The following is a 15,236-nucleotide window of genomic DNA, read 5'->3' as shown; positions in this document are numbered from 1 at the left end:
AGGTAATGGTAAATGTTGTGGGAAAAATAGAATGGGAGAGTGAGACAAGGAGTAAAGGTGGCGGTCGAGGGACAGGGAAAGGGTGAGCTCTACAGAATTATGGTATGTGACTACTTAACCTCTTGGTCAAAACTTGACTTCATGCGGGGACTGCCAGCTGTCTCCCAGTGCTGTTTTCCCTCTCTCCAAAATAAGAAAGAAATAATAACAAGAATACTTCATTTCTTCCTCCACCTTTAGCTGGGTACATGGCCTCCAAGAATAAAAATGACATTTCCTGGCCCCCCTTTTAGCTGGGAGCACTCATGGGACTAAATTTCAGCCAATGGTGTGTACCTCAGCCCCATTCTCCTGACAACGTGTAGACTTGGTGGTTGGGGCCCCAGTGGCCACCCCAGACCATGGCATGACTGAGGGGGTCCCAGCTGTGGGGAGCAGAGTCACAGAAGAAGAGTTTGAACAAATGAACTTATTTACAAAACAGGAGTCACAGATGTAGAAAACAAACTTATGGTTACCAGGGGATGGGCGGGGGGAGGGATAAGTTGGGAGATTGGGACTGACATATACACACTACTATATATAAAATAGATCACTAACAAGGACCTGCTATATAGCACAGGGAACTCTACTCAGTACTCTGTAATGGCCAAATGGGAAAAGAATCTAAAAAAAGAGTGGATATATGTATATGTATGACTGATTCACTTTGCTGTACACCTCAAACTAACACAACATTGTAAATCAAATATACTCCAATAAAAATTAAAAAACATTAAAATTAAGTCAATCCAAAAAAAAGAGGAGTTTGGAGCCTTACACTGAGGGGCCCAGCAGCTCTGCCTGCCTCCCTCTATTTGAAGGTCTAAGAGAAAACCACTTGTATCTTGTGAAAGACACCGAAGTTTTAGGTTCTGTGCTTCTCTCACCTGAACAAATTCTGAAGTCATGCATTTGTTGAACATATCACTTTAGAACCTGTTATCTTCTCTCTTAATGTCCTTCACCAACTCTGTTCTCTCTACTTAGCTCCAGTTCTTTTCTTCTTTTCCCTTCGCTCCTATTTATCCCTTTTATTTCTGTCCTTTTTTCCTTAATTGAGTACTGTGCAAATTTCAAGTATCTTGATATATTATCTACCAATCACATTTTAAAAATTAACTTTTATTATAGAGAGTATAAAATATACAAAAATAGAATAAAATGCCAAATCCTGTACCCACAACTCTGCCTCACCAATTATTTACCTACGGTCAAGTCAGCTCCATCCATTCCCCAGCTTCTTCCCCCTTCCTATGTTATTATTTTATTTTATTTTATTTATTTATTCTTGGCTGCATTGGGTCTTTGTTGCTGCGCGCAGGCTTTCTCTAGTTGCGGTGAGCGGGGGCTACTCTTCGTTGTGGCGTGTGGGCTTCTCATTGCGGTGGCTTCTCTTGTTGCGGAGCACAGGGTCTAGGCATGCAGGCTTCCGTAGTTGTGGCGTGCGGGCACAGCAGTTGTGGCTCGCGGGCTCTAGAGCACAGGCTCAGTAGTTGTGGTGCATGGGCTTAGTTGCTCCGCGGCATGTGGGATCTTCCTGGACCAGGGCTCGAACCCGTGTCCCCTGCATTAGCAGGGAGATTCTTAACCACTGCGCCACCAGGGAGCCCCTTCCTATGTTATTCTGAAGCAAACCTCAGGCCTTGTATTATTACTGAATAAAGTTTCAGGTCTCTCTATGTGTAAAAAGCTGATAAATCAATCTTCTTCTAGAAATAAAGTGGAATTCCTAACTCATGGTTTCCTTCACTTCATAAAAATCATCCTTTTCACATAACCTTCTAAAGCGTTCATCTTCCTAGTTCTCCTCTTTGCCCCTCCCCCTTCCTTCTTTTCTCCCTTTCTCTCTCTCTTTTCCCCTCCCTCTCTCTGCAGCTAATACATCTTCTGCTTATGGGGCCCCCACTCTTTTTTCTTTAAGGAGATCCAGGTGTAATTTTCCCAGTCACAGTTTTGATTTTTTGATATACTCCCTTTTAATTGTCAACCACTGAGAATCTATTTTGCCAAAAAGGCAGCATTTACTCATTTATAGTCCCTTTACGAGTTTGGAGAAAAAGATTTTTTATAAAATTCACACAGTCCCCAGCCCCACGGACCACCCCCCCCATACCCCCAGATAATAAAAACTCGCTAAACTAGTAATATGCACTGGCAAAATACAATGAATAAAAAGGATACACTTACAGTAGTAATCAAAATTAACTATTGGGCATTAGACAAAGTCTAAATCCCTAATGATACTGAAGACTTGTTTTTATAACATTGATAAGGTATTGAACTTTTATGTCAGTGAACCTGGGCCATGTGGATGTTTTCCCACAAAGCAAGCTGAAACTGTTTTGGTATCACTCATGTGTGAGAATCAAGCATGTTTCTCCCAGGCAGAATGTGACCAATTTTTTGGAGGGAGTACAGATTACTTGGACAAGGTGGAGGCAGATCTTTCCACAAAAGGGTATGATTACAGTGTCAGTATCAAATTCTTACACATTTTACTTGCTTTTATTTTGTTATCTGGGTGAAAAATAAATTTGTGACTCACACACGGTAACGGAACACAAATAACTATGACCAATCAACACCACTGACTTTTTGTCCTTTTGGAAACCTACTATGCTCCTGAGCATTACAGACATATTTCTCCTCTGGGAAGTTGTAAGAGTTACATGTCACGCAGCACCCCTTCGCTTTCACCTCTACCGTGATAGTGAGCGTCACACCAGTCAGGGAATGTGGAAATTCTTGTAGCCTCAGCATGATGAAAGAACTTGCAATTGCTGCACGCTGGGTTTACTTGTCTGGACCAAAGACTGAAGAGAGCAAAGGCTTGCTGCTTTCCTCTCTGTATCTTAAAACAGCTTGTCGAGCCTACCAACAGTCAACAAGCGCCCAAGAGCACTTATGAAGTGAGTAAATACAGAAAGCCTTTAGACAAAACCAGTAGCACACAGCTTATTGGAGTTCAGGTTCATTTGGCAAATGGGCATTTAATGCCTTTCTTGTTCTTTACTCTTAGTGGTTCTTATTTATTTATTTATTTTTGGCTGTGTCGGGTCTTAGTTGTGGCATGCGGGATCTTTTCGTTGCGGGGCTTTTTGTTGCGGCGCAGGGGCTTCTTTCTAGCTGTGGTGCATGGGCTCCAGAGCACGCAGTCTCAGTACTTGCGGCACGTGGGCTTAGTTGCCCCACGGCATGTGGGATCTCAGCTCTTCAACCAGGGATCGAACCCACGTCCCCTGCACTGGAAGGCAGATTCTCAACCACTGGACCACCAGGGAAGTCCCCTACTCGTAGTGGTTTCCTCCCCACCCCCCCAATTTATTTATTTATTTATTTTTGGCTGCGTTGGGTCTTCGTTGCTGCGTGTGGGCTTTCTCTAGTTGCGGCGAGCGGGGGGCTACTCTTCGTTGTGGTGCGTGGGCTTTCATTGCGGTGGCTTCTTTTGTTGCAGACGACGGGCTATAAGCACTCAGGCTTCAGTAATTGTGGTGCACGGGCTCAGTAGTTGTGGCTCACTGGCTCTAGAGCACAGGCTCAGTAGTTGTGGTGCACGGGCTTAGTTGCTCTGCAGCATGTGGGATCTTCCTGGACCAGGGCTCGAACCCGTGTCCCCTGCACTGGGAGGTGGATTCTTAACCACTGTGCCACCAGGGAAGCCCTCTTAGTGGTTCTCGAAGGCATTTTTACTTGCCTCATGGTCTTAATATGATCACTTTTCTTATCACACCCCCACTCACTTCAGAATTAGGATTCTCAGCTTTTTTGACATGATACTAACACTTAACCTCTCTTAATACTCTTAAAATTGTGTGTTCTCATTTCTATGCCCAATTCTACAAGGTTTGACTTAAAATTGCAGACAGAGTTGAGTATTTAAGTCTACATACTACACATGAGAAAGTGAGTAGAAACGTTTTCCTAGAAAAGTTAAAATAACTATCTCTTGGGCAAGTGGTTTTAACTGGAGGTGAGAGATTTAAAGCTACTCCTTTGTATGGTCTTGGGAAAGCAACTATTTAGAAAAGTTGCATGTATAAATAATATTGTTCTAGGAAACCATACACTACTGGGGGCAGGCGAGTGGAGAAAGAGAAATGTTCTAACCAGACATTCATCCACATGTCTAGACATCATAGCACATTTAGATATTTAGAATTTTCAGTAGCTTATGAATACAAGAAAACTTATTGCTTTAAGGTAGGCTTTAGATATTTGACATGTAGCTGGTATTTTCATAGTGTGAGAAATATCAAGCTGACATTATGCTTTCTCTGTGTTGATTACTTCCAAATGTCAGAGAGTAGTAACTTATTCATGGGACTTCAGGGCCTTAGGATAGTATCAATTTAAAAGACATTCATATCGACTTCTTTTTTATTTAAACATACTAAATGGAGTATGAGAAGCAGGTTAAGAAATCAATGAAGAAAGGAAGAGCAAAGAAGAAACCTACTGACAAGAAAATTTTAAATAGTTTGATGTACTCTTACATCACCTTGCTGACAGCAGGCTTTAGGGACTGCCTCCAAATATTTCTGACGGCTGTAGTCTTACTGTTCACATTATTTCACTCATACCACTTATACTGAAATTGGGAAATTAAAAATAAGATATGAACTACTTGATTTTTGGTCAATCGTTAATAAATAAGTCAAACAACTAAAATAATATTTTCCTACCACTTTTTTTTTTTTTTTTGCAGTACGCGGGCCTCTCACTGTTGTGCCCTCTCCCGTTGCGGAGCACAGGCTCCGGACGCGCATGGCTCACGGGCCCAGCCGCTCCGCGGCATGTGGGATCTTCCCAGACCGGGGCATGAACCCGTGTCCCCTGCATCGGCAGGCGGACTCTCAACCACTGCGCCACCAGGGAAGCCCTTTCCTACCACTTTTAATACTAACATTGGACTTCAAGCTAAAATCAAAAAGAATTTAATGATATTTTAAATTAAAAATTTATTCTTTTGTTCACCAAACTCTTTAGCAGCTAATTATGAACCTACTGAACTGCTGTTTTGGAAATAACTCAAAGGAGTTATTATTAAACAAAAATTGGCCACATCAGAGACAATTATGCGTTTAAATAAACTTTTGTCTTTCCAGTTATGTACACAGCAGTGCTCTTAATTGCTTGGGGGTCACTGAAATCCCATGGCATCCTCTGAGAAGCATTTCTCCTGCAGTTTATCTTGTTGGATTTCCTTTCTGTTCTCGGAAGCCAGTATCTTTTCCTTTTTAAAATCTCTTTTTAGTAACAGTGGGAATGATGCTGATGATGGTAACATGAATCCAGTCTTCAAATCAGCCCCGTTTTCCTGACTTCTGTAGGTCAATGTCAGGAGTCACTGTGTAGCCATCTACATCCCTTATTTATCTCAGAAAATGTTATCTCTGATACAAACAAAAAATTGTGGGACCTCCATGAGCTAGACCAGCTACTATCTGAGGCTGCAAAATTTTAAATTGTTACCTGACAAACAAAAGGACAAGCCAAACATGCTGACTGACAGAACTATCACACACAATCACTGTAACCTTGTTCACGAAATCAAAGTTGAAACAGAATGGATTGATAATTCTGTTACCCTATTGGAACTGCAAACAATCTTAAATTTAAGTGCTGAGTTCAAGGATGAGCATTTCATTATTAAACTTCAAGAATCACATTGCTTTGTATGCATCAAATATCACAAAATAAGTAATACTGAAAAGCTAGCGTTTGCTACATTTTCATACTTTTTGTACCCCTAAAGGCCCAGGAGTTCTCCTGGCCGATTTCAGCAGGTCTGTCCCCTGTGAAGGCGGGAGACAAATGGGAAATTATGTCGTTGCTCCCAGCACCCGGGTGCATAGTTCCCCCAAAGGTTCTGGGTCACCCCAGTCACATCCTTAGAATGCCAGAGGTGGTAGGTCCAACCCTCCCCTTCTGCAACCGTTGTTAGGAGAAGGACGTCCCAGAAACCCGGTTCTGGTCCAGAGTCCGAGCTCCATTTGCCTCTCAGCATCTGGAGGTTGCTCCTACCCGGGACGTTTTCCGGGTGTCCCAGACCGCCTGGGTCGCTAGTGCCTCCAGGAGGGCGGAGAATCTCGTCTGTTCTGTTAACTGCAGTACCCCCAGCACCTAGTTCAATTCTGAGCCAGGCAGGGGCTAACCTCTTCCGGTCACTTCGCTGCTTGTTTTCTCCTCTTAACCTCCAAGTTCAAGGCCAAGTATGGGGGGGAAGGGCTAGTGTTCAAAGCCCGAGCTAAAGTTAGAGAATTTCGGGCTTTGCTGGGAGGCCTCCCTCTGTCAGGAAAGCAGCGGGTGAGCTGCACGGTGACCTCTGGCAGATACCACGGGGCCTTCCCCCTCTAACAGAAACCCCCCGTGAGGGCGCGGAGCCTCGTGTCTGGGGTAAGTGAGCTGGAGCTTGTGGGCGGGGCTTCTTGGGCCTCACGCCCGCCGCGCGCTGCGGAGACGCGGGGCGCCCCCCGGTGGCAGCCCTGCAGCGCTGCTCGGGGCCGGCGGGGGCGGCGGCGGCGGTGGCGGCGGCGGAAGGGGAGGTGTTGAGCCAGCCGAGCGGCGCGGCCATGGCGGAGCTGGTGCGAGAGGAGCTCTCGGCCCTGGGTGCGATTTTCTGCGGGCCCGGCGAGTGGGAAGTGCTGAGTCGCTCAGGTGACTACCCCCGCGCCAGACGGACTGGGCGCCCTCTGCTCCCCACCACCAAGGCTGGGCTCCCCGCCCCGGGCCCACACTTGGGGGCCGGGGTAGTTGAATAATGGAACGACACGCCCCGGGACTGGGCGTGTGTGGAAGCAGGCGGGAGAGTGCGGCGACCCCCAAAACGTGAATAGTATCGCGCCCCTGCTCGCTCCTCTGCAGTGAACGGAGAGCATAATGCTCAGGCTCGTGCGGCCCGTGGACCGGTTCCTGCTTCCCGCGCCGCTCCACCCACTCGTCCGTCCCACCCTCCTCTCCCGTCGCACCCGCACTCGCCCTTCCCCCTCCATCCGCCGTTACCCCCCGTCCCCACTCTGCCGTTGCACCCTCTAACTCGCCTGTCTCACTCCTCAACTCGCTGAGCGCTACGAGCCAGCCGCGCCCTCCTGGAAAGCGTCCCCCACCACGCTTTCCCTGGCCGTCCTGTACTTACCCGTCAGATCTGACCTTGAAAAGAGGTTTCTCCTGACACCCCTAGTTTAAATCCAGCTTCCCCAAATTGAACTACGTGCTTTGTAAGCACCATGCATTATGTCCTTCAGGGCACCCACCACAGTTTAACTATATGGGTATTTGGTTGTCTCAAGTTGCAGGAGGGCAGGAACCCTGTCCGTTTTGTAATCACAAAACTCCAGGAACCTACGACAGTGCCAGGCACGTGGTAGGTATGCAGTAAATGTTTGTTAAATGAATTTTTGAATTCGACCAGTGCTCAGTCAGGACTCTTAGTTTGATTGCTTTTCTTCTGCTTTTTCTAGTCGGCTGAAAGGTGGTTGCCAATTACAGGCTCTTGGGGGCGCATTAATCATTCAACTCATTTATTGAGTCCCCGGAAGCGCTGACAGGATTTCAAAGACACTGACTGCTCAGGGCCTCTAGGAGCTTACAGTCTAGAACGGTTCTTTTGGCTATATTTTCATGATAGTGGAAACTTATTCTCTGCCTGTCTATGGCTTCTATTAAGTAAAAACCAAAACTTCAGTTTATGAAAAAGTGCTGTGATGCACATAATTTTCAGTTTTCACTTAGCTTTCAAATACATTCTGTGAATTTTTTGGCATAAGATTTAAACTTCTGTTATGTTTCAGCTACTATTAAAATTGTCCTTCTGACCATAAATTGGTTGACCTTTAAGAAGGTAGTCTAAAATGTTCTGAATGTTGTGAGAAAGCCATCAAGGGTTAGGATCCATTCCTGGTATCTACGTGGTGTGTTTGTTATTCACCTACAGAGCAGGAGTTGGCTCCTTTTCATTTATTCTTTCTTGATCACCCGTGTCTATACGTTCATTGAGCACTGTTATGTTCTGGGCACTGTGAACCAATTCATGTAATGAAGCCGCTTTCTTTTCAGTGCCTAGCCTGTCTTGTAGCTTTCTGAAACAATTGTTTAAAATCCATATGAAAGGATTTACTCACTTTTAGTGTTTTCTCGTCACCTCTCTTCTGATTGGATAGCATTTGTTATTCTTCGTCATCTTACTTTGCTGTCTCTATGGCATCATCAGTTTTCTTAAATTCCTTTATTATGGCTCAACTAGGAATATCCTGGGAAAATGAACCTATGATTTCCCATTACACCTGAAAGAGGATGGAGTGGTGGTCGTCTGGGTCATGAGTGTGGTTGAGCATATGACACTGCTGACAGGTCAGAGAAAACCCAAAAAAGTAAGCATAGAAAGAAAGAAAGAGCAATTTCTTAATACGAAGAGCACTGTGGACCCTTTATCTGCTGTTAAATTGAGCATGACTTTCAAGCCATGCCTCCTAATTAATTTAATTCAGTGTTCTGACATCAATAAGTAATTGAATTATAAAAGAATTCAGTGTAACAACTTAGGACATTTTGTTGCTGAAAGGTTCATTGGAGAATAGAACAATTCAGTGATTGAAATTGGGACGTTTGATGTTCACAACTGGGAATTAAGGGTAAGGTAAGGACTTCTTTAATAGACCTCAGTAAATATACAGTGGGCTGCTGGCTACCGCTGTCATGGTCACTGTCAGCTTGGGTTGGAGGATATAAGAACATTCTGAGCACCATCAGTCCCTTCCTGGCCTTCCCCTCAAATAAGCTGCTCCTTGTTGCCACTGGAATCAGGTTAACATTGGGTAGGATTGCACTTCTGGTACGAGATAGCCCAGGCAGGCTCAGGCTGCCAACCCTAGGGTCATCTATGAAGGTCATAAGATTGAAGAGTTTGAATAGTTGGATTCTTTTAGCTGGACTAATTTGTGCTGAGAATTTCAGGGGACTTACATACACTGTGGCCTCTTTGTGATGGTTGTAGAAAGCTCATAAGAGGCATCAGGTGTAACTGTCTCTGATGGGTGCAAGTTATATAAGCTCCTATTCCTGTCCACTAGGGAGGGCTGTGGGCAGATCAAACCAGGGGTATTCTGCTTCTTCCTGTGCAGTGCAGTCAGACAGGGTGCCAGGTTTAATGGGGTCACCTACCACAGACCTGATACTTTAAATGCATCTTACTTGATGAGGGATATTTTTTTTTTTTTTTTTTTTTTTGCGGTACGCAGCCCTCTCACTGCTGTGGCCTCTCCCGTTGTGGAGCACAGGCTCCGGACATGCAGGCTCGGCGGCCATGGCTCACGAGCTCAGCCACTCCGCGGCATGTGGGATCTTCCCGGACCGGGGCACGGACCCGTGTCCCCTGCATCGGCAGGCAGACTCTCAACCACTGCGCCACCAGGGAAGCCCGATGAGGGGTATTCTTTATTTTATAAAGAAGGTAACAGATGCTCAGGCTGGTTGAGTAACCACCAGGCTCCAGAGTATATGGACTCTTGCATTGCGTCATGCTCCTTAACAGAGATGCGGCCATTGCATCAGGAAAACAGTTCTTGGAGAGCAAGGATGACACCTGTCCAGGAAAAAGAGAGCAAGAAGAGCACCCAGAGCAGAGAAACGGGGATGACCCCACTTATGTTCAGAATAGTTCTGAAGGGGAGTGTGTGTGCATGCCTGTGTAGGTACCTATGAGGTAGATGGGATTTGGTATTGTTATAAAGCTTCATTTTCCTGATGAGGTAATTGAAGGTCACAGAGATTATATTGCCATAATTAGTGCTCATTATATGTGGAGTTGTGTTTCTGGAAATCATCTTACAGATAAAGAAGTTATAAAATGGGAGGTGTGTAAGACTCAATATCATATGATATGTTCGCACAGTAGCTTCAGAGTAGCTTTTTGTATTCTGCTAACACTAATGTTGAGATTGGATTGGGCCGTCTTGCAAAATGAATCATGACTGTCACCCACTGACCCCTCTAAATCTGCTCAGCCCTGTGCCCTGCTGATTGTCAGTACTGAGGTCGTCTCTAAAAACAAATCAGCCTTGAACTTCACGTCTAAAGGATGGGATTGCCACTTTTAGCTTCACTTATTTTTAGTTTATTTTTTTTTCTATAACCACGTTTAACATGTATAAAATTCCAGCTGTAACATAAAAAGAAGCACTGGTGGATGTATACTTGTGGGGAGCCACCTGGGAGTGAGAGGAAAAAAATCCTGTGCAGTGAGGTAAGAGAGGGTGTTGGGGGCTTTTTAGTGGTTTTCTGAACAAAGTCTTAACCCTGAGGACATATAAAACTGCAAAAACGGAAAAAAAAAGCAAGTATAGGGAAATTCAGTTGTATATGGTATATAAATGATTTCTTAATGGGCTCTAAATGAATCTTGAAGAACTCATCCTCTTAAATTTTGTTTACATTTCCCACTATCTTCTGTTATTGGACAGCATTATTGATTTTTTATTGTGTGTGATTATGAAGTAGAGTGAAGTCTTAAAAATAATAGTATGGAATTTGGGGTTCAGTTCAGTTTCTCTCGTTTGAATTTCTGTTGTTTGGAGTGTGGTTAGGAGCATAATTTCCTTCATGTACTTGTAAGGAAGAATAAGGTTTGAAACTAACCTATTTTAGTTATGAAATTGATATACTTATTTTAAGGTACAATGACTTATTAAAAAAAACCAAAAAAACCCAAACTAGGGAATATGTATGCAAGCTTCAACCAGAGGCGAAACTTACATCTTTTGGTAGGATCTTTAGAATAGATGAAAATAGTCTTGGAACTCATGAAAATTTTAGATTTGTAGGGCAGGCATAAATTTTCTAGGTCATAGATGTTTATTGAGAATGATGAGTTTGTGAGTTAAACTTAATGACTAGAGTTTTTTGGCGCCAGGGAAGGCCAGAGATTAGCATTAGATGTAGAACACCATTATTTTTCTGTTAATCACTCTTGTTTCTAAGCTGTTAATAAACTTAAAGTAGATAGGGACAACCTTGTTTTCTTTTTTTAATGGAAAAAAACCCCCCAAAATCAGACTGACAGTACATGTGATTACATGAAAAATTCTGAGGCAAAAAAGAGCCAGTTTAATTGCATGTACAAACCAAGGCAGATGAGAAATGGAAGGGTAATATACATACTTCTAGAGTTTTAGGGAGAAAATGAGTTTTTAAAAGAATACGTAATTTTATTCCTGCATTAAGTATCAGCAGAATGGGGTATGTTGTTGGGATTTTCATTTTCTTACAGAGATAGCGTCATTTTGTGTAATTTCAGCTTGCAGCTCCTGTGTGTGTGTGTGTGTGTCTGTGTGTGTGTGTGTAGCTACGGAGGGAGTCAAAGAGAAGACCAAGTAGGAAGGTTGTTAATCCTTTCCAATTCTTGATAAAATTAAAGGAATTTTCCTTCTAAGCTTATAACTAATAATTTCACGGTTTTCTAAGGCGGAAGTCAGGATTTTCTCCTATTGCTTTTCTCTTTGCTGACTAGGGCCAGAAAATCACTAAGAGAGAAGAATGAAAGTTGGTAAGGATGTGAAGAGCCAGCTCAGTAGGCTTTCAAGACCTTCTCCCTGGACTGCCTGTTTCTGTCAGTTAGGTCACTGCCCTGGGGAGGAATAGGTGGCTGTTTAGATGGCAGAGATTGGAGAACACTCTAGGTTTCAGGGTTTTTACCAGAAAGGGAGCCTTGCTTGCGGGGAAAACCTTGCTTTGTGAGCACAGATACTGTGTTAGTTTCTTGTGGCTGCTGTGACAAATAACCACGAATGTGGTGTCTTAGAACAACACATATTTATTCTCTTACAGTTCTGGAGGTCAGAAGTCTGAAATCATTTTCACGGGGCTGTAGTCAAGTTGTCAGCAGGGAGGCACCCTTTGTTCAGAAAACATTAAAAAATGCTATTCCCATGGAGAGTTATCTCCATGGAAATAAAAAAAATATAAAATACAGGTTTATAGAAATTATATGTATGTATGTTTACAAGTAAAGACATTTTTAGGTGTAGAAGAGAAGTTGAGGAAGATCACTTTGGCTCTGTCCACTTTTTCATGTTATGAAACTGGATTGACTTAAGAGGACAGGATCTGTGTCTTACCTGTTGTTTTCTCTCAGACTAGAACAGTGCCTTGGGCCTAGTAGGTACTCAGTGAATGTTTGTTGAATGATGAATGAAGAGCTTTAAAAGTTATACCTCCCCCTTGAGAGGGAAAGTGGACCCTCTAGATGATTTCTGGAGGGTTTATTTAGCCTAGTGGTCACATGTCTGTAGGTCTATTTATAATGCCCATTTTATCTAGTGAAATGCAGTGATCTAACTGACATCTAGGGAGCCTACTTTAATAATAAAATATTTTTTACAAAGGATAAGTAACAGGATAGAAGAAAGAAGGGTTTTGAGAAACTGGCGATGGATTTTAGAGGAATGTACTAAGTTGTTTGGAAAATCTTCCTTTATGCAGCATATATTTTACTTATGTAATACAAATTTAAGTTATATCACTTTAATATGATCTTTTTTTAAAATAAACTTATTTATTTTATTTATTTATTTTTGGCTGCGTTGGATCTTCGTTGCTGCGCGCGGGCTTTCTCTAGTTGCGGCGAGCGGGGGCTACTCTTCGTTGCGGTGCACGGGTTTCTCATTGCGGTGGCTTCTCGTTGCAGAGCACAGGCTCTAGGCACGCGGGCTTCAGTAGTTGTGGCACACGGGCTCAGTAGTTGTGGCTTGCGAGCTCTAGAGCGCAGGCTCAGTAGTTGTGGCGCACGGGCTTAGTTGTTCCACGGCATGTGGGACCTTCCCGGACCAGGGCTCGAACCCGTGTCCCCTGCATTGGCAGGCGGATTCTTAACCCCTGCGCCACCAGGGAAGCCCTAATATGATCTTTATAATGGTTACTGCCTGGGTTTTGGGGTGGTGTCCTAAAACGGCAGTGCTTTGCAGCTGATACTGAAGATTCTATTAAAGAAAAACCTGGTGTAATGGATGTGTTTGGTCCTATATGAATCCATGTCTGTAACAACAGCTTCTGTATAAATGGAATTGGATGGCTAGAGAGCCATTTTAATGTTCTGTTAGGTTCTTTAAAATGGGAATGCACTCAGGTTTCCATTGTTGAGGGTGTTGAGCAGCGATCCATGTATGAAAATTAGAACAATCTGACTGCCTGTCTTGTGAAGGAGAATGAAACAAGGGCTGTGGAGAAAGAAGTAGGGTAGATGGAGGCAAGTTAGCTTCAAAGAGCCTCGTCAGCACCCAGTTCGGTTCTACTCTGCTCTTCTGATCTGTGTGCTTCTGCCCCCTGCAGAATGAATCAGCCTGACGTTTTATCAACTTTTGAAAAGTGGGGTGAAGTGGTGTGGAACACATCAGAGGGGTGAAGTGGAGCAAATCTGAAAGAGAGCAGAGTGTTTCATCTCGTATCCTGTGTGCGCTTTCCCCTTTCCCCCTCCTCCTTATGGAGCCAGAAACAGCTGAACTGATGTCTGCCCAATTTTAGTTCCTCCCGCTGCCTTCATGTTACACTGATACGAATATATTTGAAGTGAAAAAGAGCGGGTCCAGGCAGTTACTGTGTATGCACAGTCATGGTTTTCTCTGTACCCCTGCAACCACACGGGATCCAGTATTTAGTTTGATTCAGACTCATTGCAACATGACTTTCACCAGATTTAGTGTATAACTTTTAAACTAATCACTGATTTTATAAATACACAATACTGTCTCTTTGAATGTTCATATGAGTTTATTAGGAATTTCTGAATTATCAACTAAGTCTGGGGAGGAAAAAAATCATATGATGAGAAACCTTTCTGGTAACCTTAATAAAAATGGGATAATGGCAATTATAAATGCCAGTGAAATCCTGGGTGCTGGTGAGCATGATTCTATGAATATATATGTATGGCTGAAAGTAATCTGTAAATCATGGCTTTCTTAGTGTGATGTATCTCTTCATAAAATAACTTAGTTTTCACATGAAAAATAAATTGACACTTGAAACAAGAATTTTAACTTGTTAGTGTTCCATTCAAATTGAATTAGGTACAGCTAATCATTATTTTTGGATGCTTTCCAGAGACAGATGGGACTGTGTTCAGAATTCTCACAAGAGCCGAAGGATTTATGGATGCGGATATACCCTTACGATTGGTGTTCCATTTACCGGTTAATTACCCGTCGTGTCTGCCTGGTATTGTGGTTAACTCCGAACACCTGACCAGGGCTGAGTGTGAGATTGTGAAGGAGAAGTTACTGGAGCAAGCAGAGACCCTTTTCTCGGAACCTATGGTTCATGAGCTAGTTCTCTGGATTCAGCAGAATCTCAGGCACATCCTCAAGCGGCCAGAAGCTGGAGGTGGCAGTGAAAAGTGCACTTCTGCAGCAAGCACGACTGTGGATGATGGATTGTGGATGACTCTTTTGCATTTAGATCATATGAGAGCAAAGACCAAATATGTCAAAAGTGTGGAGAAGTGGGCTTCCGATTTAAGGCTGACAGGAAGACTGATGTTCATGGGTAAAGTAATACTGATTTTACTGCAGGGAGACAGAAACAACATCAAGGTGCCAAAAAGTTTTAATGTTGAATATGAATTTGGCTATTTTCTGCTAAAATGGTGTGTCTATAAGTGTGTTTGATAACAATGGGACAGATTAATCATTAAGATGTTTCTGCTTTCACTCTTACCATGTTAATGGATCTTTTTAAAGACTGTCTTTAACTTCTAATTACAACTACAGACTTGAAAAGCTTGAAGAATAAGTAGAAGATTATGTTTTAAAAATCATGCCACTTAATGAAAGTGATAGGTTATTAAAAAAATCTCTGTGGTACATGAGTGTTTGTTTCTGTAATCAGCTTTGAGCCTAAATTTTATAAATTTGCACTAAAAGTTTGTGCGTATTTATAGCTCTTTCCTTAGTTAGGCACACAGCAAGGTGTATACTTGTGGGTAGCCTGCAAAAACTTTAACATTTTGGAAGTTAAAGATATGTTCTGACGCTTGAACTTGGTGTCTGTTATACCTGAAAAGAGGAGCTGTTCCCTCCTAACCAGGATTTAGTGTGAGTGGAAGTAGAATCATTAGGGCTGTCAGCTTGTCACCTCCTCCCGAACTTTTGCTTTCCACCTGACTTGTCTCAGCAGCTGCTTTCAAAATCGTCGTCGTCTTCAGAGTG

General features: G+C 43.2%; 1 protein-coding gene across 3 annotated transcripts in view; it reads left to right on the top strand.

Moving 5' to 3' along the window:
• Positions 1-6,569: 6,569 nt before the first annotated feature.
• RWDD3 (RWD domain containing 3) overlaps positions 6,570-15,236 on the top strand; it is a 30,197-nt gene continuing 21,530 nt past the window's right edge. Inside the window, exons 1-2 of one of the 3 annotated variants that reach the window (XM_022553372.3) lie at positions 6,570-6,699; positions 14,134-14,574. In XM_022553372.3, the coding sequence (XP_022409080.1) occupies positions 6,615-6,699; positions 14,134-14,574 (526 nt within the window). In that variant the 5' untranslated portion in view covers positions 6,570-6,614. The other 2 variants (XM_022553370.3, XM_022553371.3) reach the window with 2 other exon arrangements.

This window comes from Delphinapterus leucas, chromosome 1, assembly GCF_059928025.1.
Source record: "Delphinapterus leucas isolate spDelLeu-1000000601 "Yukka" chromosome 1, BTC_Dleu_Yukka2, whole genome shotgun sequence".
Taxonomy (NCBI): domain Eukaryota; kingdom Metazoa; phylum Chordata; class Mammalia; order Artiodactyla; family Monodontidae; genus Delphinapterus; species Delphinapterus leucas.
Note: the sequence above shows the minus strand (reverse complement) of the source record. Positions and strands in the feature narration are given on the sequence as shown.